Here is a 26012-nt window from a genome sequence, read left to right on the forward strand (position 1 = left end):
TAATTCAAGCAAATTGGCCTTTCAGAGCTCTACAAATCCAACAGGCAGCTGATTGACTTCTCTGTCTCTGTACTTTGTCCAAGCTGCAGGGCCAGCCCACGGTGAGACTCCTTGGAATAATACCTTATTCCCTGCCTAGGTTGTGGGTTACATTCCTGCCCACAGAGAATCCCTTATGTGCAACAGGTCACATATTATCCACTGAGCCCAGAAAGATACTGACAAAGCTCTGGGTGACTATTTAGTTATGGGATTTCCACTTGACTAATGGAACAAGGAGCTTCAGGGAAATCTCTGAATGCAGCCTACACCAGTTCCCAGACGCTGTAAGTCAAGTTAATACTGAACATTATAAAACCTCCACAATCTAAATGTATCCCTTGCTAAAAGCTGCCATTCCCAAATTGGACAGACTATGCTATCACTATGCTTGCCTTACTTAAAGCCTTCAGCAGATTATACAGTTACATGTAAAAAAAGTGGAAAAGGCAAGATACATAATGGTGGATATACTATGATTAGAACTACGTAAAGCAACCTGAAATATATATACAAAGACCAGAATGAAACAAAGCAAAAGGGTATCTACAGATGGGTTATGGCTTTGGGATTAATGTGAAAATTCATAGTTAGGGGAAAAAATCCCCTCAAACCTTCACACACACACACACACACACACACACACACACACACTCAGACATATATCCAAAAGCTCATCAAAAGTTTAAAGTATCACTGTCCATGAATCTGGTTCTATCTTCTGTCATCCTATAATAAATATGAACTTCAAACAAAAATCATCATTTATGCCACTCAAAGCCACCTGTTATGTATCCCCCCTACCTTTCAGTTTTTTCTCTAAATTTCTGCCCAAATGAATCCTCTGTTTTGTCTGAATCTGTCTATACAAAACACAACCATGCCTTACCTTTCCATACAAATCTCTTTCCCTTCCTTTGCCTCAGTTCTACTGTTTTTTCAATGCCAGGGTAAGACCAACTTCATCCATGAGTCACTCCATGATCAGCAAGGTGTGCATCCATCACCATCTAGGCTGCTTGACTGGGCCAGTAACATTACAGTCCTACCACCATATCTTAGAGTACCTATAACTTCATATTCTCAAATAGATTATTTCTTAAAGGAAACAGATGGAATTTGCACTGATTTGTATTCCTCACAACATCTAGCACAAAATATGGGCTCTTGAAAAAGAGCCACAGAGCTACTGATGCAATTTCACATCTCCCCTGATAGGTCTGTAGGCATATGAGACTATTATTGGATTAGGAATGCTTGCTCTCTTCTATTTACTTATAGATCACAGTTGTTCACCATCACTGCATTTGTGTCCATCATGCCTTCTCACTTGGACTATAATCTTCTTGAAGGTAGGGACAATGTTGTATGTGCTCCTCTATTCCAGAGAGCACCAACTGAAGGGCTAGATATAAAGGCAGGGGTGAATTAATTCTTCTTGAGAACTTGATTTAATTCAACCATCTGGGTGAACCTGCCCAATTCTCTTAGTGACAACACACACAACACACACGCGCATGCACACACACACACACACACCCCATAAAACATTACTTTCCAAGATTAGCCTAAGTGTTTTCTCTGAAAAATGGGATAATTTCTCCATCAGTAATGTCCTAATGATTATATTAAATAATGTGTACGAAGAGCCTCCTACAAAGCAGAAGTAGGAATAAATGCTCAAAATTAGCTCCTTTTATAGATCAGTTTGCTACTCAAAGGGAACTAAAATAGCTCCAAAATCAGAGTGCTCACCAGAACACTCAAAGACACTCATTAATTTGCTAGTCAAATATGGTGCTCATTGGATCAATTATTGGGCAATGAGGTCATCTTGATGTGTTTCTGGTATGGTGCTGGCAAAAAGCACTGAAAATACACCTTGTTCAACTGGACCAAATAACCATTCTTCGAGGTGGGAGAGAAACCTATGGAACCAAGTCAGATACACCATCGAGATGTAGATGCCATTGATGTAAATGATGAGCACAATAGTGACTAATATTTTCAAGTGCTTAGATTCTAAGCACATCTAAGTTACTAATATTTACTATTACTAATTACTACTTGTTTACTATTAGTTACTAATAGTTATTGATGTTATTATTCTGACATTATAATGACCAAAACTGAGGTTCAGAGAAATTGCATGATTTGATTAAAGGCACATTGCAAAAAGAATCTGAGTCTGGACTGCAACCCACATTTATCTTATTTCAAAACTACTCTATGCTGGGTATTTGTGCAGCACTTCATGCTCAAGCTTATAGATGGGAATTCCTAACTGAAGGAATATGTCAGGTCATCACCAAACCAAACCAAAACAAAACAAAAACAAACTATAATGCCATTCTGTAATTTAAAATTTCCTCACTTAATATGACATATTATAGATTAGCTAGATAGATATTTCAAATAATAATTCAGTGATGTTCGTGGATTAGATATTAGTATCCTTGCTCTACCCAAAGAAAAAACACTGAGATTTAGATCAGGTGATTTGTTCAAGTGAACACAGATAATCATTAGAGAAATAGAAACTTGACTCTGCAGTCACTTTATCTACTTCTGTGTTTATTTATCAAAATTTATCGGGTACTAATCTAGTAAGGGTCTTAAAATTCAGGTCTTAGAATACTAAAGAAAAACAAAACAAAACACGGAAAGGGGAAAAATGGCACTGTAGAGAAATGCTGTGTCTCTGGCTCCTCGTGGGTTCTGAGTAAATCACTGTGTTGACAATGGCCAATAACTGCCCTCCTTGTGCACAGCAGCCTCAGTAAAGTTCACCAGGTAAATGAACACTTAACAGAAAAAAATTCCCTGGCTGGACAGCCAAAAGTTCTCAGCAGAGAAATGAACTTAAAATCCTGTTTCTAATTTTCTCCTCCCAAATGATTTTCTCTTTTTTCATTCACCATGTATGCATGCAGGATTTTAGGGTCTGTAACCTCTAGAAGACAAACACAGTGATGCAGCTAAAGCATCCTTGGGCTGGGGGTGGAGCATGGTAGCTGGGAGTCAGGAGACCGGGTTCTACAATTAACCAGATGTTTGACCTTGGGATGCTCATCTCACACAGGGAGCTTTACTTCTCTAATGTACCAAATGGGGATCTTAATAACCAACCTCTGTATCTCTTGTCCTGGTGAATAATAAATTCAGAAATGCAAAAGCATTGTAGCCTATACTAAGAAACTGACTTGGAAATATACAGCATCAACAATTCAAACAGAAAAGGGTCCCTTGGGTCCATAAGTATAGTTCTTTTGTCAACCCATCCTAACTCCCAGTTTTTATATCAAAATTAAAAGCATCCATTTAGTGAGTACCTAGTGTATGCCAGGGAGATATACAGCATCTCACTAGATTTCACAACAGTCAAAATGATATAGGCATTATTCTCTCCAGTTTGTGTTGAGTGAATTAAATTTTAGGTCAAATGACTTCCTCAGGCTCACACAGCCAGCAATGTTACTGTGACTCCAAGGTCCATGTTTTCACCACCATATCATGCTGCCTCCCTAAGAAAGAGCAGGGGTGAATCTTCTCCCACTCTTATCATGCAGGGGCTGACGTTCTTTTTGGTCATCTCTAAACAAACAAAACCATCATTGTTCGTTCTTTTTTTTGAAGGAATTACTACACCAGAACTGAGAATTTATTTCCCCTTTCTTGAGATGTCCAGCATTTCTAAGTCTGATATGATATGTCTATTAAATTATTTTTTTAAAATGGAAGATCTCAGGGTGCCTGGGTGGCTCAGTCGGTTAATCATCTGACTCTTGATTCAGCTCAGGTCATGATCTCAGGGTCGCAGGATCCAGCCCCATGTCAGGCTCCACATTCAGCACCAAGTCTGCTTGTTCCTCTCCCTCTGCTCCTCCTCCTGCGCATGCTCTCTCTCTCATAAATAAATAAATAAATAAATAAATAAATAAATAAAATCTTTTTAAAAGATGAAAGGTCTCTCTAAGATGAGCAATGCCAATCACATCAAGAATGGCCAAGGAAAATGTAAAGACAAAATCAGGAATAGAGAAAAACACTAAGCCCTTACATTTAGGGACCCTCAGCCTAACTGCTCCCAGCTCCTCATATATATAAGTGTGGTCATTGTTGACACAACTGTCACCATCACCAGTAGCTGGGAGCAGGGAGGATGTGCCAAGTTCAGAGTCTGGCCCTCTGAGTTCCCTTCTTAGAGACTTGTCAGCATTGCCACCATTCCTAAAATGAACCTTGGCCTTCGTAGATCACCTAGTAGGTCTTGGAGAAGGGTTCTTTACGTGCATTGCCCCATTTGATTTTCACAGCCCTGCATTTAGAGAGAGAATTCACATTTCCAGATGGAGTCACTGGATCTCAGAGATGCTAAGTGAGTCCTTTAACATTATCTATGTTGTGAGTGGAAAGCCCAGGATTAAAAAAAAAAATGGGGCAAATGAAGTTTTAAAAATATTGATTATGGAAGCAAGTTTGTAGAGCTTCTCAAGGCACTCTTTCTTCCTTAGGATTGTTTGAACTTTCCCTATTATAATAATGAACCTGGTATAGAGACGTATGTGATATTCAATTATGTGGATTCATAGCTTTACTAAGTACTCCCTCTTGCTCCCATCCCCGGTGCCCCCAACGTCAACATGGCAGCTGGAGCATAGGAGAATTCAGTACAGATCTACTCAAACATGCATCAGAAAGGGCCAAACCTTCGTGCTATTGCCAAACCACCAGAAATAGGTAAGGGTCCCCAGCTGACTGGGCCACACAACTGCACTGATGTTGACCTCCTTATTTCTTATGGCGACAAATGGCACTCGGAGATGAACATGTTCCACGGGACCTGGGGGAACACGGGAAACAATGTCAGTTTTTCTGTTCCTGGAATAAACACACTTTATCATACTCCCAGATTCTTAATCTTAACCCCTATTACCATAAACTATAATAAAACAAGGATCACAAACTCACAAATGTTGAGATGTGTGCGTGTGTTTGTGTGTGTGTGTGCTTGAAACAAAGCACCTTGTATAATAGGGAACTCAAATCAGGCTTCAGAATTTTTGAGTGACATCTGAAATTCATTTACATCTGATGTGCCCAACCATGAATGCTTATGAACCTCCAATCCAAGGACAAAACTAGTTGACTAGACACTTAGCCAATAAATAGGAAGAGAAAGAGCAGTCTCTTTCATTTCTGACAATTAGCCTGTATTGTGATGTGGGGTCAGTGCATCACATGGAGGGCTCTTCCATTATCCTTGATGGTTAATTGGTTCCATCCTTTTCAACAATCCGCCATTGTGCCAGTCATCTGCAATACTCAGTGGGTGTCATTCAGAAGCTGGCAAGGCTGTTTTACAAAAGGAAAACGTGTCTCTCCCTAAATCAAAGGAGAAACAAAGGCCACATTCCCAAAGAATAAAAAAAAACTGCTTGCAGAAAGGTGACCAAATTTCTCTTCTTTCCCCTCAGACAACTGATATAGCAGCAAGAGAACATACACGAGCAAACCCTACCCATAATAAATGAGGACTGTAATTTAAATTCATTTCCAAAATAAAATGAGAAGAGGAAAGAAAATGCTGATGAGAAATATTAATGTGTCAGTGTCGCACTCGGGGATGGGGATGTTATTTTTCAACTCTGGGGGGGTTTTCTCCTCCCCACTCCTTCCTCCCCTCCTTTCCTTTTTCTCTCTTTCCCTTCTTTCCTTCTTCCTCCTTTCCCTTCCTTATATCTCTCCTACTTAACCAAATCCAATTAAAGTATTCTAATTAGCTGTTTATACTCTGCTAGTGCATAGTTTCCCAGTTTCCACTATGATAGAACTGATGTGCCAATGTGGCTAAAGGTCAAGACTGCAGTCCGAATGTCTCCTTAGTCTGGGGGCCCTGAGTTCTTCTCACAGTGGGGCATTTTCCTGATGACTCAGCCTTCACTATTTACATCGTGGGTCACTTTGGGGACAGCTCAGCTTAAAGGGAAGACAACAGATGGCTTCTTCTCATTTCTGGTCTGGTTTAAATGTAGCTGTGTGATCTTTTCCTCCATCTTCCAGAGCCTTGACCCTACACAGACTATTTCCGCGTCCCCTGCCTTCCTTATAGGAATAAGAACATATGAATAGGATGTGTGGATGTTAAAAGTACAATCGCATTAGTTATGGGTTGGCACAATTTCTACCACCATCATCACCACCATCACTGTCTCCGTGTATCATTGGGTAGATGTCCCTCGAAAACAGTGGGAGTTTGTCTGAGTCTCACGGTGTTGTAGGTAAATTTATGTTGGGGGAGAAGGTGTTGGGACAAAGACTGATGTTTAAGTGAGGGGAGCAGCCTGGCCAGCTTGTCCCCGTCCACACTGTACTTTCCAGAACAAGCAACAAGTGTTCGAGAATCTGTGTATCTACCGCCTGAGAATACTCTCTGCCTACAGATTGACCTGACCATAGACAGATGACCCTCAAGGTTTCTCCCAGCAAATAATTTCTTCTAGCAAATCATTTCAACCTTGCTGCTTCAGAAACACATTTGCCTGAAGGGTTAATTATTTTCAATAAGAAAGTCTGCTCGATTATTTTTGTATGGTTTGATTGTTGGTGAAAATAAAAAAGAAAAACACAAGGTATGAGAAAATACTGGCTCTTTTTGTGACCTTATTTACTCATTTGTAGGACTTTATCTGATTTATCTTTCTTTGTTGGTGGTGTTTTACTGATCCGTGGGGAAGAGAATGAGGCAGCAGGAAGGAGTGCCCAGCCAGCCATGTCCTGGCAGGGAGGCGAGAACTCTGTGTCTTATGCTAACACCTCAGAGTCTTTCTCGGTGCCCAGATGCCGAGCTCATTCCTCCCCTGCTGGGAAAAGGGCCCTTTACCCTTAAAGTCAATGCTCCTGTTATTTCTCTCCCTCAAAATGCATGAAGCTCATTCCTCTGCCAGCTCTTCAGAACCCCAGGCCTTTCCACAGTTAAGTGACAATACTGCTAACGGCTTCTGGCCCTGGAAATTCTTCTCAGCTTTCTGTCACTCAGGGGCCTTGGCCCAGCCACACACTGTCAGGTACCTATGCCTAAAAAAATAAAAGGAGATCTCCTTCTCCCTAAACTTATGCCAAACAAAGGGATATGGCTTCCATGAATTGGCACGCCATCAAACATAATCACATTTATTCCAGCTTTAAGACAAGCATGTTTGGCTAAATAGAATCTCAAGGAACAACAACATGTAACAGCTTTTTAGGGCAAAGAACCTGAGCCAGAAGCTCCAGGCTTCAGCCTAGGGATGGACACACCATAAACCAGGGAGAAGAGAGCTGAAGGGAACACAGCAAACTCCTAAAATCCTGTCAAATAGTGCTCTCTTTGATAAAAATCTAATAATCTGTGTGAGATTGGTTATTATGGGTGGCTAACAGCTACTTTTGTTAGCTAATGGCCCAAGGTGAGGCCAAGAGCAGTTTCCACTATAATAACTGTCTGGTAAATGCAGCCATGATTGATGTGGAGGGAATTATGAGCGTGATAAAAGTTTCAAGGAACATTTCCTCCTTCATGCACATAACCCACAGTATAAATCGGTTCCTTGCTGTTGTATTTTTTGCCACTAAGATACACTGGTCTTTGCACCCTTCAGGCAGGTCCACTATTGGTGGAATTAGGAATATGGGTGGGGCAGGGGGTTGGGATAGAGGAAAGTAAAATTTCTCTCTTTGTCTTCATTTTTAAATGCAATGGAAGTGCCAGGCAGAAAGTTAGCGGGTAGTATTTAGTAATTACTAGAACAGGTCACATTCATCATGTGCCAAGCTGGGTGGTAAGTGGCATTGTATACTGTGCAGGGAAATGTTAACATAGACCTGAAATTGCCATCCTTAAAAAGACTTGTGTGCAAGATTGGTCCTTGCTAGCATCTGGAAACTTGGCTTTGAGAGTGTTTCCAGTCAACACGTAAGTGATAAGAGTGGTTCAATATGCCTAGACTGTTTATGCCAATAATATGGTTTAATCTAAATATGTATTTCCCTTAGGATGTCTGGAATTCTGGCATATGCTAGGCAGAGGATGCCTACTTGACCAGTCCCCAATAAAACCATGGGTACCCTATGACCCAGCAATTGTACTACTGGGTATTTACCCCAAAGATACAGATGTAGTGAGAAGGGGCACATGCACCCCAATGTTCATAGCAGCAATGTCCACAATAGCCAAACTGTGGAAGGAGCCCAGATGTCCTTCAATGGATGAATGGATAAAGAAGATGTGGTCCATATATGCAATGGAATATTACTCAGCCATCAGAAAGGATGAATACCTACCATTTACATCAATATGGATGGAATTGGAGGGTAGTATGCTAAGTGAAATAAGTCAATCAGAGAAACACAATTATCATATGGTTTCACTCATAAGTAGAATATACGGAATAGTGCAGAGGACCATAGGGGAGGGGAGGGAAAACTGAATGGGAAGAAATCAAAGAGAGAGACAAACCACATGCAACTCTTGACTCCGGGAAACAAACTGAGGGTTGTGGAAAGGGAGATGGGTGGGGGGATGGGGTAACTGGGTGATGGGCATTAAAGAGGGCACGTGATATGATGAGCACTGGGTGTTGTAATCAACTGATGAATCATTGGACATTACATCAAAAACTAATGATGTAGTATAACTTGGCTAATTGAATTTAAATAAAAAAATAATTTAAAAATAAAACAAAACAAAACAAAACATGGGTACTGAGTCTCTAAGGAGTTTCTCTGGTAAATAGTCCTTCTCACATGTTGCTAAAACTCCTTGCTGGAGGAATTACACATGTCTTGTGTGACACCATCGGGGGAGGACTCTTTGGAGGTCACAACTGGTTTCCTCCAGACTTTGCCCCATGGCTCTTTTCCCTTTCCTGATCTTGCTATTTCCCCTGTAATAAATCATAGTCTGAGTATGATTATATGTTGAGTTCTATGAGTCCTTTGAGTGAATCAACAAACATGACGGAGTGATCTTGGGGACACCTGAACCATACACATAATCCAATCTGATTCTCATAGCTTCCCTAAAACATAAGTATTCAAGGGGCGCCTGGGTGGCTCAGTCGTTAAGCGTCTGCCTTCGGCTCAGGTCATGATCCCAGGGTCCTGGGATCGAGCCCCGCATCAGGCTCCTTGCTCAGTGGGAAGCCTGCTTCTCCCTCTCCCACTCCCCCTGCTTGTGTTCCCTCTCTCGCTGTGTCTCTCCCTGTCAAATAAATAATAAAATCTTTAAAAAAAAAAAACAAAACATAAGTATTCAAGATGAGGAATCAGAAGTTTGTAAAGAGTATGAAAGTTGACCAATATTATATGTTTAACAAAGGGATATGATCAGATTTCAAACAGAGGTCCCTTTGCTCTAAACCCTGGCTTATGAATACCTTGCACACCACTTGCCTGGGTTTTTGACCTGGTGCTTCTGGTGCAGAATGAGTAGAATTGGTGGAGTGTGGCCCATTTCTAGCAGCCCCTGCCCTCCCCCACCAGAATGTAAACTCTGCCAGGCCGAGGCCATATCTGTATTGTTGCTTCCCCAGGTCCTTGCAGAACGCCTTACATATATATATATTAAGAACTCAACAGACATTTGTTGAATAAATTAGTAAATAATTGGATGTTTTCTTTATATTTCCTATTTGTTGTTATAAGAGCCCCATGAGGCAAAGTACCAGTTAGAATTAAGCCATTTTAAAGCTGGAGTTCAGAAGACCCACAGAAGAAATAATTTATCTCATGGCCATGTAGCCTGGCATCTTTAGGGACAGAACTGATCTATAATCCAGGTGTGCTCCCATGCACACCCCCTATCACTGTTGGTCCTTACACTACTATTAGGATCAAAATGCTAGGAGACTAGGTGGCTTACGGTTTTCCAGAAACCTTTTAAACGTGGGTTGTTTATATAGTGGAATTTGTCATCACTGAGTTGGAGGTACTCTTTGTATTCACTTAGACTCTTTTAAATATACATTTCACCATAAGTAGCATATTACTCCCAAAACATTGTGGGGTATATACATTAGAACTACAGAATCCCTTAGGCCCATGAATATCACTGATAAAGGCATAGGAAATCCATACCAGACCCATAACCATATGTTTTGACCCAACATTCTAAAATCATACCATTTAAGTTTTAGTTTACATGAATTCAGTCCCAGGATAGCGGATACACAAAACGTATCCCGGACAAAGTACTTTGGAAGTTCAGCTGTTGTTTGCTTTGTACCAAGCAACAGTCAATAGTAATGAAATACGTTCTAGAACAACAACAACAAAAAATTGGAGAGTCTTTACAATTGTTCATAACAGCAATGAACTTGCAGTAACCTTGTATGTAAGAATTAAGTTCTTTTGTGTGTTCAGGACTACATTTTTAAAAATCCAAACGTGTCTCTTTAATCCTTCTTTGGCTCTTCCAATGGAGATTAGAAACTTACTTTGATTTGGGCTGCCTTCACTTATCATAGCAGCTTGAAAGTGAACCTGTGGCCGTGAGCCAGATGAGTTTCTTCTTCCTAGATCCTTATGAGTCTCCAAAGCAAAGGGAAGGGACTTTGACGTGAATGTGTGTCTGCATGGGTACACTTTCATCAGAACACAGTGGAACTGAAAAGAAGGGGCCAGCTGGGAATGTTATCCCAACTTGCAAAATAATCTACTTCAGTATCAGAAAACTGAAACATGGATGAGCACACATCTCAGTCTTTCAATTTGGGTCATTATTTGGGGTAGTAGTCACACCAGATCTAGTCTCAGCTCTGCATCCCAGAAGTCTGTGGACAGCGGGAGTTATGTGCCTCGGGAAGGCACATAAGAAAGGAGGCGGTTCAGGCTACTTACAAACCACGTGCAGGAATAGGACAGCTGTGTCCGAGCCCAGGTTGTTCTCCGCATAGGCCGTCACCTGGAAGATCCCCGCACTCTTGTACACGTGCTTGATGCCGTCCTCAATGGGGCTGAAGTTAGCATAGGACACCGCGATTCCATCCCCGAAGTCAAGCTGGATGTTTGTCCTTTGGAGATCACCCTGAAGGAGGCAGGGGTTGGGGGGAGAGGGAAGGGGGAATAGCAGTCGGCCAGGGCTCATTCACATGGTCCGGTCTGACTCCTATTGGATGCTTTGTCCTGTGCCTTCAGCATCACCCTCTTGGGGACCCAGAACCTCTCCCAGGGGGCTGAAGCACCCTCCACACAATCATCAGACTCTTATCAGATATCCACTGGGCACTATGGGCAGGTATTATGGATCTGTTATCCCCGCATGCCCAAGCTTGGGGCAGCCTGAGCTGGTTGAATGGGTGCTAGGGGATAGCGTAAAACCTCTAGGGAGCTCTGGAGTGGGAAGGCTGAGAAATTCCCTGGCTCCCTCACACACCTGGTTAAATTAGTCCTCTCCTGTGTCAAAATCATAACAATAGCAATAATAGTAACAGCTAACACTTATAAAGTTTCTTTCCAGTTCCAAGTAATTAATCTCCTCACAACTTTATAATGCAGAAAGCATTACTTTCCCATTTTACAAATGGGGACAAAAAGAAATTAGATAAGTAGACCCAAGTCTCACAGCTAGTAGTGGAAGAGACAAGTTTTGAACCCAGGCAGTCGGGTTTCAACACTGATGATCTCAACTACATTGCTATAATTATAATTTTTCCTATGTTTTGAGATTTATTATGTTATAAGCATTATGCTAATCACTTAACACATACTCTGTACACTTTCAAAATAACCCTGTGAGGTAGGATGAGTATTCCCAGTCTAGACATGAATCCTGCATACCAATCAGAATTACATCTGTGCTCTGTTGACCTTGGATTTCCCTAAACCTGCCGAAGCCCCTCTTCCCTGAAGCCTTTTCCAACCATCCCAGCTCACAGATATCTCTGCCTCTTGGAAGGCCAAGAGCCCCCTGGGTGCTGCCTGGTGGTGTAACGGCATGGATTCAGGTGAGTGCATCTTACCATCCCAAGCTGATGCTCGGCTTCTTAAGAGCTGATGTTGAACCCCACCCTTCCTTGTTCTTCTTCCCACTACACTGGGTCAATGACTTTGGATAAATGCAATTGAACCTGACCACAAAACAAGGATCCTGGATGAAAAAAGAAGAATCGGCTCTATTTACAAAGATAGTTGATGGAATAAAAAGGGATATACATCATTTTGGAATTACGAGCCAATCCTTCTGTCCAGTGAATGTGCACTGCTCACAGTTTCATGTTCTGCCTCTTCCCCTGTGGCAACCCAGATGTGAGTGAAATATTGATACGTGCTCCCTTGCCCCCCACACAATGGTGACCACTCTTGAGTTTATGAATATAAATTGAAGTGGAAATGAACTGGAGGCAATTCAAATGGATAAGATCATGGCTCTTTTCGTCCATTCAAGAGAAGGTTTTTATAATGCTGGTCCTGGAAACTCCCTAGTGGAAATGTGATAATGACCTGCTCTGAATCTTAAAGTCCTTTAATTCAAGTGCCCAGTGTGGATGACGGCTGAAGAATCTGTCAACCCAGGATAAGGAACCTTCACTGTCCTGTTCAGTATGGGCCAGACTTTAAAGGTTTCTGAAGTATTCACATTTGGGAAAAAAAACTCCTGCCCTGCTTTGGTCTCTTTCCAAGATCTGAAGAGCACAGAGCAATTTGCATACAAATTTAGAGGGCTTTGTAAATCAGGCAAGATTTCTTGCCCCACCACCTCAGCAAGGAGTGCCTGAAAAGCTCCCTGGTTTGGGAAAGAGATGAAATAGCTCATATAGGGAGCAAGAAGCATACGACAGAGCTATTTCCATCCTGGAATGAATGAATGCAGGCTGATTTTACTGCCCCGATTGCAAAAGACACAAAAAAGTGAAATAATGGAGCAACTAGCTGATGGAAAAGCAACTAATGTGACATTCTTTATACAAATAAGTTTAAAGGATGGCAATAATCCTCCCCCACACTCACACTTATACTTTTAAGACCCTTTAAAAGCCTTGTGGGCTTTTTTAATCAGGGGGGTTTAAGGGTTAGAATAAAGCAAAAGAGGCTCCAGGGAGCAATAGAAAAAAATATGAATTCCCTTCTTCTGGTGAAGTTTAGAGTATATGGTCTTCTGGTGATAAACATTCCTTCAACAAACCAGACCCTAAAGGGGGACCTCAAAGAATATATCCAGATCTGCATCTGCCCAGAGACAAGTGGGCCCCCTGTAGCCTGGGTCTGTGGCGTGGGATGAAGGGAAGAGGGTCCCTAAATATCTAAGCCTTCTTTTACCCTTTGTGTCTTCTCAGCATTGACTCTGAGACAGGGACCTGTGGGGACACATGATCTTTTTCTTCCCTCTCTAGAAACAGTGAGTTATGACCTCAGAGACCCAGGACAACACATACCTCCTCCATGAGGATGATGAAAGTCGCATTATGCCCCTGCTCTGCCACCAGGCGTCCATCGGTTGTCACCACATGGAGGCCTCGAGGGGCTTTTCCGGGACACATCTGGGCCTTGGCCGTGTACTTCTCCCTCAGCCCATCCGTGCAGTTGTTGGACACAATCCGCCGGTACCTGAGGAGTATTGACAGCTGTCGGTGGTGTGGGGTGAGTGTGTGTGAGTATGTGCATGCGTACACATGCACAGGTTAGAAAAAAGAGTGCAAGAAAGCCAGAGGGAGAGATGTTTCACACAGCTGCTCCTAAAAACTGAGTCTCAAAGAAGACAGCCATTTAAGAAGCCAAACAAACGCCGAGGAACTGCTATCCCTCCATCTGAGGAAGAGCAGCTCTTTAAACATTATTATTGATCCTACCTGGTGAGCCACGGATCAGATCAGTGTCTAAACCAGCCAAGAAAAATCAATGTCTGACTCACATGCAAGACGGAAGGAGGCAGAGCCACTGGACTAGTAGAGTAAGAAAAGCAAGTGCTCCTTTCTGTGAGGGAGGGACTTGTTTGTACTTCCCTACGGCCATCTCCAGTTCTCTCTGTAGCTAGATGCAGCTAGAAGATCAGACTCCTAACTCTGATTCATCAGGTAGCCTCTTCCTGCCTTCCCTCTACCGCCAGGACATCAATTCATCCTTTCCTACCTACTAGTCCTGGCTCTGGAGCCACTGGGCTATTTTATAGCACATTTTCTCTCCTTACTAATATTTCACTTCCCATTCAACACAAATGCCAGATCAGAAGCACACATTTGAAGCTCCTATGCAATCCTGCTGAGGGAAAATTAGCTCAGAGAAAGCATGGGAAACCTCCCCACAAAGCACTGTGGCCTTTTAGGACAAGGGCATCTTTGTGCATAGTGATGCCACATCATGTCACTTGACCACTGATCTGAGCACAGGAAGCTGAGCCAACAGCTTGTCCACTGTCCTGACCTGTAGGATAGACATTATTTCCACTATCTATAAAGCTGCATACAATCAACCTTCTGGTAAACCCACATAATATAAATGCACCACCACCATCATTTTATCACATCTTCTTTTACCCTGTATGTCAGGAGTAATTAACCCAACCATCCATGTTACCTTCTTCTGATGGCCCTTCAGTTGAAAGCAGATGAAACAAAATCCTTTATGAATGATATTTATCTTCCACTATACCTGATATTTACCCTGGTCCTTTCTCCACTTCCCACCCCCCAAACCCTGCTGAACTACCAGCCCGACATCTCCATCCAAAGATCTCAGGAGGATGTTAGGCAAATGTTGTGTGTAGTTACTACCTCAGACAGAATTACAATATACCCCCTTGCAGATACACATTATTCTTAATTGCCAGCTGAGCTCATAATGGGTCTAGAGCTATTGCTGTCCAATATGCTAACCATTTTTTACCTGTGGCTATTGAGCACTTAAAATGTGGTTAGTCTTGCACATTGAAATGACACTATTTTGGACATATTAGGTTATATAAAATATATTATTAAAATTAACTTTGCCTTTAAATTTTTCTTAATGTAGCTACTAGAAAATTTTAAATTACATATGTGGCTCATATTATATAGTTCTTTTGGTCAGCACTAGTCTACGTAATCAAACTTCCGTAATCACCTTATACTTTTTTGCTGACTTTTAGTCATTTACAAGATATTTAATTTTTACTTATGGCAGATATTTTGGTAGGTACCATATCCTAATGTGAACTGGATATCCTCTACTCTTCCTCTTCAATCTCAACTGGCCAGCTGGTTAACAATTTGTAATCTAAGCCAACATTTAAGCAACCTAGAGATATATGTAGACATTTGTAGTAAATCTTTTGAAAAAATACAAACTGTCTTTCCTTTTCATCTCCCTGATTTATTTGGTTGGCTCTTTGGGGTTCTGTTATATGTAAGTTGCTTAAAATTGGGTGTGCCTATAGGAGATGTTGTAATGCAATTCTCTTCCAATTCTGCCCAAGGTATGTTCTGGCTTGGAATCTGGAGGCTTAGCTGATCACTTGTGCCCATCATATTCCTCTTCCTCAAACTTCATAGCACTATGCTCTCTGATGCCATATCTCTTTAAGTTCATGCTGCTGGATCTGTAGTGTGAATGGCTTCAATCCCTGAACCAGACACTTACAATAAAATAACATCAAAAGTGCTTAAGCCCCATCTCAAGCCCCAGCAACAGTCCCCTAGAACCAAATACTGAGCTAAAAATTCTTGTTTTCCAGTAGCTCACACAACTCAGCACATCTCTTCCATCACTTTTTTTTTTTTTCTCTCTGTAGACATCACTTGGGTTGATGGTACCTACCAGTATTTTATATCCAGAGAAGGTAAAAGTACTGAGATGGTGAGTAACTGGTATGAAATGGCAGAAGATCCATTGGAAGAGTTGAGACAGGAGTCCAGAACACCTTCATCCTCTGCTACTCAAAGAGTAGTCCTGGGACCAGCAATGACAGCATTGCCTGGGGGCTTCTCAGAAATGAAGAACCTCTCAGACCCACCCCAGATCTACCAAATTAGAAGCTGCATTTTAACAAGATCACCAGGTGATTCACAGCACATTACAATTTGAAAGGTGCTGTCTCAGACCACCAATCCATTTTCCAAATCTCTTCTGGGCCATCGAGGTGGCAAAGGAGAGGGGAAGACAACAAGTCTTTAAGGCAATATTTTTTCAAGCACCTGAGTAACTGTATGTGAACAGAGAGAGAAACACACACATAATCTGACAATTAAAGAAAGTGTAGCTTGACCTTCTTATTTCAGGAAGCCCTAGAATGGGACTTCTGAATTTTCAGTTTCAGTTTCCAGCATCAGTCTAGGAGAGCTTCAGTCCATCCATCCCTGGAGGGCACTGTAATACGTGCATACCATTTGTATTAGTTTATTTTTTCAGGGTCCCCAAAATAAGGTGGCATCTCTTTCCAGAAGAGAAGGCCTGACCAAAATAATAGCTATGGTCTGTCAGAGGCAAATGGAAAAAGGTACTGAAATCTAGTAATCACAAATCTCTTCAGATGTTTCCAAAAAAGCTAAAGAACTCCTCAGCTTTCCTCAGAAGCCACTTGTAAACAAACTCTCTATGGTCCAGCTTGCTTCAACAGAAATGCTACCTTTGATACCAACCTAGGGAAACAGAAGAATAGCGATTAGAGTTTCTTCCGGTGTTTTACTTACCCAGTGCTGTTAAGGTAGCTTTGACCAAGGCTGCAGTCCTTTGATGGGGATGCTGGGTTGTACCAGAAAGCTGGGACACACTGGCTCTCTCCATGTCTCTCATAGCCATAGTCACTGTTCAGAAAATGAACATTGCACACTGGTATAGATGCACAAATGCTCAAACACCCCCCCCCATACACACAAACACAAATACATCCCTACAGCCTTCCAAACAGCCTCAGTGCATTTTTTCAAATATTCCCAGCAAGAGCAAATATTCGTACTTTGTGAATGGAGTTTTAGATTTAGAAATAATCCCAAATCATTAGAAATCCAGTGTAAAGAAGGAAAGGTGCATTATCAAATGAAGATTCCAGGTAAAAAAAAGGCATGGATGTACATCCTGTAGCAGGTACCCTGGCTGGAGGTGGGTGTCAGGGATGCCAGAAGTTTAAAAGCATCCTCTGGATTGCAGTGGAATTACTGACAGAAGTAGGTGACAATGACAACCAAGAAGATGATATTAAAGGTCAAGATTCATTTCTGGGTAAGAGTCCACAGATGTTATTCCAAAATTAATTTCATAGATTTTATTTTAATTTTTCCTACAAATTCTTTCTCAAACAAATACAGACATTTGCATTCATATAATACAAACAGCCATTCAAACGGTCCCAAATACATATAACACAGGTCCCCTGTTTCCTTCCAACCAACAACACAAAACTGTGGTTCTTTTCCACGTTTTCATGAAAGCCTAGCTATGATAAAATAAAGAAATTCAGGTATGATTCCCTTCTCCTTCCCTCCCATTTCAAAATGAAGAAGACCAGTGTAGAGAGGAGGGCCCCCATCTGAAATGCAAATGGTGTTTCCTTACTTCTTGGAGTTTCATAAGGCTCCCATATGCATAAATGTCAGGGTAGAAAAAGAGCAATAAAGTATTATTGCTCTTGAAACCAACCAGAGGTCAGTGAGGGTGGCTTCACTTGGCAGGAGAATTCATGTTTCTAAGTTAAGCATCCTGAAACCCACAGACCAGGCAGAACAATCTGGACATTTGAATATTGATCCATTGAGTTAATGAAACATAAAATAGCAAGGAAAGTCACTCTCTCCAGACCTACCCCTCCTTTCTTTTTCTGCTCCCATGTTCTTTGAGCCAAGATTTAATTAAAGCCCAATGAAAATGGAGGCAAATTTTGGTCTATGTGTGTGACTAGGGCAGAAATGGAAGGAAGATAGGAATACAAGTTCAATTCCACATTTATTTATTACTCAATATGTGCACTGTCCTGGGAAAGAAGAGCAACAATCCTTGCCCTCAAGGACTTTTGAGTCTTTGGAGAGAGGGATACGACATGCCTCAAATCCAACCAAAGGACATAGACCATGAAGCAGAACATGATAATACGGTATGAAGTGGTACAGTTAGGAAAGCACCAACTGATTATAGAAAATGTCCTCCCAGCATTACCACACCCTATCTCCTCACCATCTTCTTCTACACCAAACTCCTACCTGACCAGTCCAGACCAACTTTTCAACCCACTTTGTCTCCGCATGTGTTATTCTCTGGCCTTGAAGCCCCCTACCTTATCTGTGTCTGATAGTTTGCTAAGTATCCTTCTTCAATATCTAGGTCAGATGAGGCCTTCCCTGACTCCCCAGACAAAATCTTTGTGACCACAGCATGTTGGCAACTCTGCAGCTACAGAGACGTCTGTTTGTTTTGTTTGCCAATATAAGAGTTCGGACCAGTACTTAGGATGTTGGAGGTACTAAATATTTACTGGGTGAATGAATACTCCACTTATGTTTAAAAATCACACTAATTATCTCATTGCATTGGGTCTATCTGTGCAGGGAGATGTGAGCCCATAGCTGACCTTCCTGTGTGGACCACAGAAAGCATCCCAAGTGCTCCAGGTTCCTGAGCTAGGAAGGTGGAACTCAAGACCAGCCTTGATATATCATGGCCATGTTTATATGAAACTGGAAGAAAAGGAAAAAGGGACATGTCTGTCAAGCGAATTTTTAGCCATGCCTCCTGATCAATGATTGGAGATCTCCCAGCCTGCAAGTTCACTGTGGACTCACTGTTGTGGCAGCTTGTAACTGCTCATGAGAATGGACTTAAAATTTCTGGAATTTTGCAAGCTCATTAATGGTTGTTAAACACAGCCATTCTCAAAACTTATTTCAAATTTTAATGAAATAAATTATATTTGAAAGGTAACAAACACTCAAACACACAGATTCCTCATGATTTTGTTGCATTTATTATTATAAAAATATTATGTTATATATAAAGCATTATGTATTATGATTTTACCTACACTCCTGAGGTTATTTACCTTTATGTACCTGTGTGGTAAAAAGACTATATAATGTTGTGCTACTGCACATCTCTTCTCAATTCTGTATTCACTGATGTTATGTTGGTAGCTTGAAATCGGCCACATTTGAGGATATTTATAGAAATCAGCAAATGCTACTAATAAGGGCTTATTTATTTGTTCCAAGAGAGCTGGTAGTTAAATATTTACCAGCACAGCACTGAATATCTGATTTCTAAGCAGTGCTTACCTGCAGAAACATTTGGGCTGTGGTGTGTCTGCACTGCTTCTAGAAAATTCCCCAACTGCTACATGAGTTAAATCTATTGAATGTTCTGCTAACCCTAAGAACTATTAGTAATCTTTGAAGGAAGGGTGCCCTCCTAAACAGCTTTGGGAAGGAAGTCTTAATGCTCTTTCCTAAATGTAACCATCTTTAGCAGTTCTGTTCAGCTCTGCTACCTGTTAGCGATGTAGTAATTAAAAAAGGCGCATCAGGCATGCTGTTTTGCCCCAAAGAGAAAAAGCACCTCATTAATATTTAATAACATTAACGGAAACATCACTGGCTGCCCCTAAGCTGTGGGCTTCTTCATTAACTTCTGCTAAATGTATATTAAAATCTCATACTGCCCAACCTACCCCCCAGCTCTGGAGTTCGCATGATTTCAACAAACAAGCAGTTCCAGCAGCTGCTCCAACTTCCTGGGGGAAAGGTATTTTTCTGTTGAATTGTGACATTTGGAGAGAATGTGCCAGAAAGTCTGATTTGCCTCGGGGAAGTATGCTGCCATAGCTTCTGCAAACACACAAGCAGTTTCCTTCCAGAAATAAGTCACCTCTGCATCTTTCTTGACTATAAAAGGGTTTAGAACTTCTAAAAGTTTAGGGAGAAACTTCTCCATTTCCAGATGTATGGCCTCCAAATCCCATTCAGGGAGAAGCCTTAGACCATCTAAAGAAGGAATAGACAAACTTCAGAAATCACAAAGCTTCTGCATATCAGAACTGGAAGGGATGCTTGTATTTGTTGGGTCTAATCCTCTTAGTTGGTAGACTGGGAGGGAGAAGCAAAAGAGGAGAAGTGTTCAAGACTGTACACAGCTGACAATGGCACATGGAGGTGATAATGGAGACTCCTGACCCTTGAATCAGCATTAGTACAATCTCAGGGAGCACCCACTTAATCGTCATAAGGGAGGACCCCCTGGTCCCCAGGAATGACATTCTGAGACTCTTGGAGTCCGCCCAGAAGTCATGGTCTCTGCTGGTGCAGCTGCTGGGGCTGTCCTACTCTCAGGCCACACACAGCCCTATCATTGCTTCACGGACCCCCAGTTCCTCCGTTCTCCCATTTGGCAGCTGAGGTTCCAGAAACAGTCCTCCACAGGTGTTTCTGTCCCATTTTAGGAGACAGAATCGCCTGCTGGTTTGGGATCGGGCAGATAGAACTTTTTGGCAGGCGCAGAGTGAACACTCAACAAACTGGAGCAACCATAACAAAAACATCAATACAAACAATGGAATAATAATTAACATCGTCAGCATTTCGCTAGGGCATAAGCCTAAATATAGGCATAGAGAAAGATGATTACATTCGAACTATTTCAGAAACTGTTTGAATAACCCAACAAGCATCCCTCAAATATTTCTCCTTATCAAACCCCATGCTAGCCATCTGCCCTCATCCCTCTACTCATCAACAACTCATCCCTCAACTCATCCCTCTACTCATCAACAGTCTCATACATCTGCTTTTTTCTGCAATGCTGCCCTTATTCCTTGTACTCGACAGCAAGTCTACACAGCTCCATCACCACCTCCTACAGGAAGGCTTCCATCATTACTCCTGTCTTCAACACTCTTTGCTCTGACCATCTCTGGCACTTACAGGTAGGACCAGTGCTGTCTGAAAGAACCTTCTGTTCTACATCTGTGCTATCCAATATGGTAACCACTAGCCACCTGTGACTACTAAACACCCAAATGTGGCTAGTGCAACTGAAGAACTGAATTTTTAATTTTATTTATTTTTAATGCAAATAACCACATGTGACTGGTGACTACTACATTAGACAGCATAGGTCTGGATTATAGAATTTAGTCCCTAGTAATATTATTATTTGCTGTTATGCTTTCATTGAGTTTGAAACTCTGGTTCATACATCTTTGCCTTTTCTACAATGCTAGTCTACAGAAAAAACATACATAATTGTGCTCTATATGCAGGATACTTACCGTTGGATGGATTTCAGACAAACCTGCACTTAGTACTATAGCATCCCCCTATCTCTTCCCTCTCTCTTCTGCATTACCACATGATAAACTCATTGTGTGGATCTGGAACCATACTGCCCATGGAAGGAAACACTAAAACACACCAAGACTTAGGACTCTGGGTCAGAATATTATTATTTTGAAGGAGTTACTTAGCCTCTCTGTGCCTCCATGTCTTCATCTATAAAATGCCTACAATAACATATTCTCCTTCCAGAAGCTGGTTGAGAAGATTAAGTAAGATAATCCATCTAAAGACCTGGTGCATAGTAGGTATTCAGCAAAAGTTACTGCTGAGTGAGTGGTTGGATGAATAAGAAAATAATTTCTGGTTCAACCTGGCTCTCGCTGAACAAAGGCATTTGCATCTCTCAGATGGCAACTCCTTTCAAGGAGCCTCATATGACTTCAGAGCAGGACACTTATGCTCTTTTTTCTGACTACCCGCTGGTCTTTGACAAACTTAATTCTCAGGGAGGATTTATTCCTGGCCCTTCACCAGTGCCACAATGGAAGTGGCTCTCTAGAATACGCATGAAGCTACTGAGTAGAAACATCACTATTTATGCAAAATTCATGCTTATTACTGACATGCACTCTGGATGGAAGGGTGAATATTATTCTACAAAAATGCTTCTGAGAATCTATAAAACCTTCCCTCTTCAAAAAAGGAAAGATACAGTGTGAAAATACCCTCCCTTTCTGGATCCAGGCTACACTCCTTAACTTTTCCACCAAAATCAAGACATTTAATCCATCCTCCTCAACCTCGCTTTACCAATCTGATTAAACTAGGTTACTCCCTCTCCCTGCTGTCTCTGACACTTAAAAGTTGCCTGAACCAATCAAATGAACATGACCTGATCTGGCTTAGCCAAACAACTAGGTAGAATGCGTATTATAATTACTTATATTAACTAAGCTGGGCTTTTCAGATTCTTTAGCTAATAATACTTCCTAGTAGGAAGGACCACTGAGAAGGACACAAGGCTATAAAATTGTTGCCATGCACCGATTTCCAGCAAGGACATTGGAGACAAACCATATTTGATGGAAAAACTATATTTTTACATCAATACCTATACTTATTGAAGTTCACTTAAAAACAAAACAATCTCAAATACTCAGTTCTACTGTCTATAAACACCACTGTAGAAAGACAACAGAAATTCCAGAAATGAAACTGTCTCTTCCACACTCAAAAGTAGTGTAAAAGTACTTTTTAGGTCACATGATTATTTTTTGCTCTGGCTCTCAGATTCTGACCACTAACCCAGCCTCAAGTCTTGTATATTTGTTTATCCTACCTCTGACTCAAGTGGTTCTTTATTATTATTATTATTCAAGTATAATTAACACAGTGTTCTATTAGTTTCAGGTGTACAATATAATGATTCAACAATTCTATACACTTCTCAGTGCTCATCAAGATAAGGGTACTCTTAATCCCCATCACCTATTTCACCCATCCCCCCACCCTGCCCTCTGGCAACCACCAGTTTTTTCTCTATTTTGAAGAGTCTGGTTTTGTTTTGTTTTGTTTTTTGTCTTTTTGTTTGTTCATTTGTTTTGTTTCTTAAATTCCACATATGAGTGAAATCATATGGTATCTGTCTTTTTCTGACTTATTGCACTTAGCATTATAATTTCTAGGCCCATCCATGTTGTTGCAAATGGCAAGATTTTATTCTTTTTTATGGTTGAGTAATATTCAGCTATATATATAAATATAGATATCCCCTATCTCTATATATAGATATAGATACAGATGTAGATATATCCCCTATCTTCTCTATCCATTTAGCTATCAATGGCCATATTTGGGCTGCTTCTATATTTTGGCTATTGTAAATAATGCTGCAATAAACATAGGGGTGAATATATATTTTCAAATTAGTGTTTCTATTTTCTTCAGGTAAATATCCAGTAGTGAAATTACTGGATCATATAGTAATTCTATTTTTAATTTTTTGAGGAACCTCCATACTGTCTTCTATATTCTTGAGATACAACTGACAGTAGAAAGACCACCACATAATACTTCAAATACCAGTCCCCCCCCCCAAATTCTATAAAGTCTTCTTGAACACCATATACCTACTACAATTCCAGTACCAATGGTCAAACTACTTCATCTGGAATTGGGTTAAAGTTAATGGAACATTCCAGATTAATCCATATCAACAGCAGTTAACCTAGATCATTTGAGGATGAATTTTAATTTTAGAATAACTAAACTTGGGGAACTGTTTCTTATGAAACATAAGGTGAATCTAATAACAAAGACTTGTTTGATTTCTTAAGAAATCGCATGATATATAGGAGAGAACATAGGATTTAGCTAGACTTGCATTTGAACTCCAGATTTCTCCCAGTTATGTGATCTTAGTCAAGTAACTTACATTCCAGATGTTCATTTTCTTCTCATTAAAATGCCATAGTGACAATGTTTATATTACAGAATGTTAGGTCCAGGTGGTACCTCTACCAATGCAAGTGTGGGAACCAAAGAATACCTTGCAAAGGCTTTTTATTTTTCCCTGCTTTATTCACAGATGCATTCTTTAAGAAAAAAAAAAAAAGATTTTATTTATTTATTTGACAGAGAGAGTGAGAGAAAGAGAGCAAAAGCAGGGGGAGTGACAGAGGGAGAGGGAGAAGCAGATTCCCCACTGAGCAAGGAGCCCGATGCAGGACTCGATCTGAGGACCCCAGGATCATGACCTGAGCCGAAGGCAGACACTTAACCGACTGAGCCACCCAGACACCCCTCAAAGATGCATTCTGATAGCAGTTCCCAAAGAAAGGCTCAGAAATATTTTAGGCAATGCCGCCAATAATGAGTGAATGGATTACACCCAAAGGTACAACTTTGTAGATAGGGCTCATCTGGATGTATAAGCTCTGGTTTACTTGTTAAAAATACCAGGGGGACCACTTAACTCTGGGGTACAAGATTAACAACAGCAGCAAGAACAGCTACCATATGGATGCTTACATCACTAGGATGAATGCCTTACCTACATTAATGATGTAGATTAATTCACTTATTCCTCCCTAGCACCAATGAGATACATGATCTCTATTTGTATTTTATAGCCAAGAAGGTGAAATCATAGAGATTAAGAAAATTTCCCAAGGTCAAAAACTGAATATCAGAGCTGGGATTTTTTTTTTTTTTTTCCAGACTAGTAAATGTTAGTGGAATTACTAAAAGAAAAATATCTATGTTACAATTCTTCTTTCTCCATTGTGAGGTTTCCCAACAGCAGGTAAGGATCTATTACAGCTCAGAGAGACACAGGAGAAAATGTAGCATGGCATGCAAAGACAGTGTGCCTCCATGGAGTCAGTCTGCAGAGGGACACAAGGAAGACTGAAACTCATATTCTGAATATTCAAGCTGACATCCATATGTCATGCAGCATAATTCTCAGGGGCCTACTGTATACATTGTTCTGACAATTTTGCTGGATTGTGGTTAATAATTGGAAATTAGTCTTCCCAAGTATGAAAATATCCTCTGTCTCCAAAGGGTCAGAAGTGTCACAGATAGGACGCTAACATTCAAATTAAATTCCATTTAGCGTATCCCATTTGAATGACTCTCACTGAGGTCAAGCTTTCCAAGGCATGAGTTCAGGGACGAAGAGTAGCTAGGGAGCAGCCATAGTCCTCTAGCTGGCTTGTAGTTACCAGTTATAGTCCTAGTGGAAAGTGGGGAACCAAAGAGGGCTTCCAGCACAAAGCAAGTTTCAGAAACAGGCTGGATGAGGTTGTTGGGCAGGGGCAGCTGTTCTGCACCCATGTGGATTTACTTCTGTTATTCAACACCAGAAAAGCCCAAATGCAACTCTGTCACTGCCCTGCCATGTTTATAGGCTGATGCCAGAGCCCTTAGCTTTGTCTTTTAACCTGGAATGGGTTATGGAAATATCTATATTGAACTTCAACTTTTGACTGTGATATAGGGGAGGAATTTACCCAGCTGGGATCACCAATGGGATCACCAATGGGATCACCCATGCCCAGACTTGGGACATTTGTTGACTCTCCTAAAAGTAACAACATTCAGGAACATGGTGCAACTATTTAATTTACTATGGGCGAGGCACTGAAGCAAGTCTAAAGTTCCCACCCTCATGGCACTTGCATTCTGTTGGGGAAAGACAGGTGGTAATAAAGCAATTAGAAAACATGATCACTCCATATGGTGACTAATACCAAGACCATGAAATCTGTGAGGTGTCACAGTGACAGGGTATAGGTGAGATCAGGTGGTCTCAGAAAGCATTTCTGAGAAGCTGCTATTTTTGCTGAGATGTGAGTTACCTAGAGGTGCCAGCCATGCTGAGATCTGGAAGAAATCCTTACAGTTGCTGTTGTCTCTGTTAGGAATGAGTTTGGATTAATTAAGATACAGAAAGAAGATGGTGATGTGGCTGCAAAATGGTGAATGAGGGGAGAATAGTAAGAAATTAAGGCACAATGGTAGCAGGCCATATCATGTAGAGTGGAGAAAGCCAAGGAAGGAAGATGGCATGATATTTTAAGGGAGAGAGGAAGCCACTGGAGTGTTTTAAGTGCAGGAGTGATAATATTGGATTTGGGTTTTTACGGTCAAATTTTGGTTACTGTGAGGAGGAGAGGTTTTAGGGCAACGAGGGTGAAAACAGAGAGACAATAGACTGTTTTAGTGTCCAGGCTGCAGTAGACACGGGCAGAGGTGCTTTGG

The 26012-nt window shown here is 41.1% G+C and overlaps 1 protein-coding gene across 1 annotated transcript in view; it reads right to left on the reverse strand.

Annotated features, from left to right (window-relative positions):
* Positions 1-26012, reverse strand: part of SORCS3 (sortilin related VPS10 domain containing receptor 3) — a 578941-nt gene that overhangs the window by 21822 nt on the left and 531107 nt on the right. Inside the window, exons 17-20 of the mRNA XM_078077136.1 lie at positions 16680-16793; positions 13452-13623; positions 10918-11104; positions 4749-4882 (exon numbers count right to left, since the gene is read on the reverse strand). Of these exons, the coding sequence (XP_077933262.1) occupies positions 4749-4882; positions 10918-11104; positions 13452-13623; positions 16680-16793 (607 nt within the window). The remainder of the gene's footprint in view (positions 1-4748; positions 4883-10917; positions 11105-13451; positions 13624-16679; positions 16794-26012) is intronic.

Source organism: Halichoerus grypus, chromosome 7 (genome assembly GCF_964656455.1).
Source record: "Halichoerus grypus chromosome 7, mHalGry1.hap1.1, whole genome shotgun sequence".
In the NCBI taxonomy this organism is placed as follows: Eukaryota; Metazoa; Chordata; class Mammalia; order Carnivora; family Phocidae; genus Halichoerus; species Halichoerus grypus.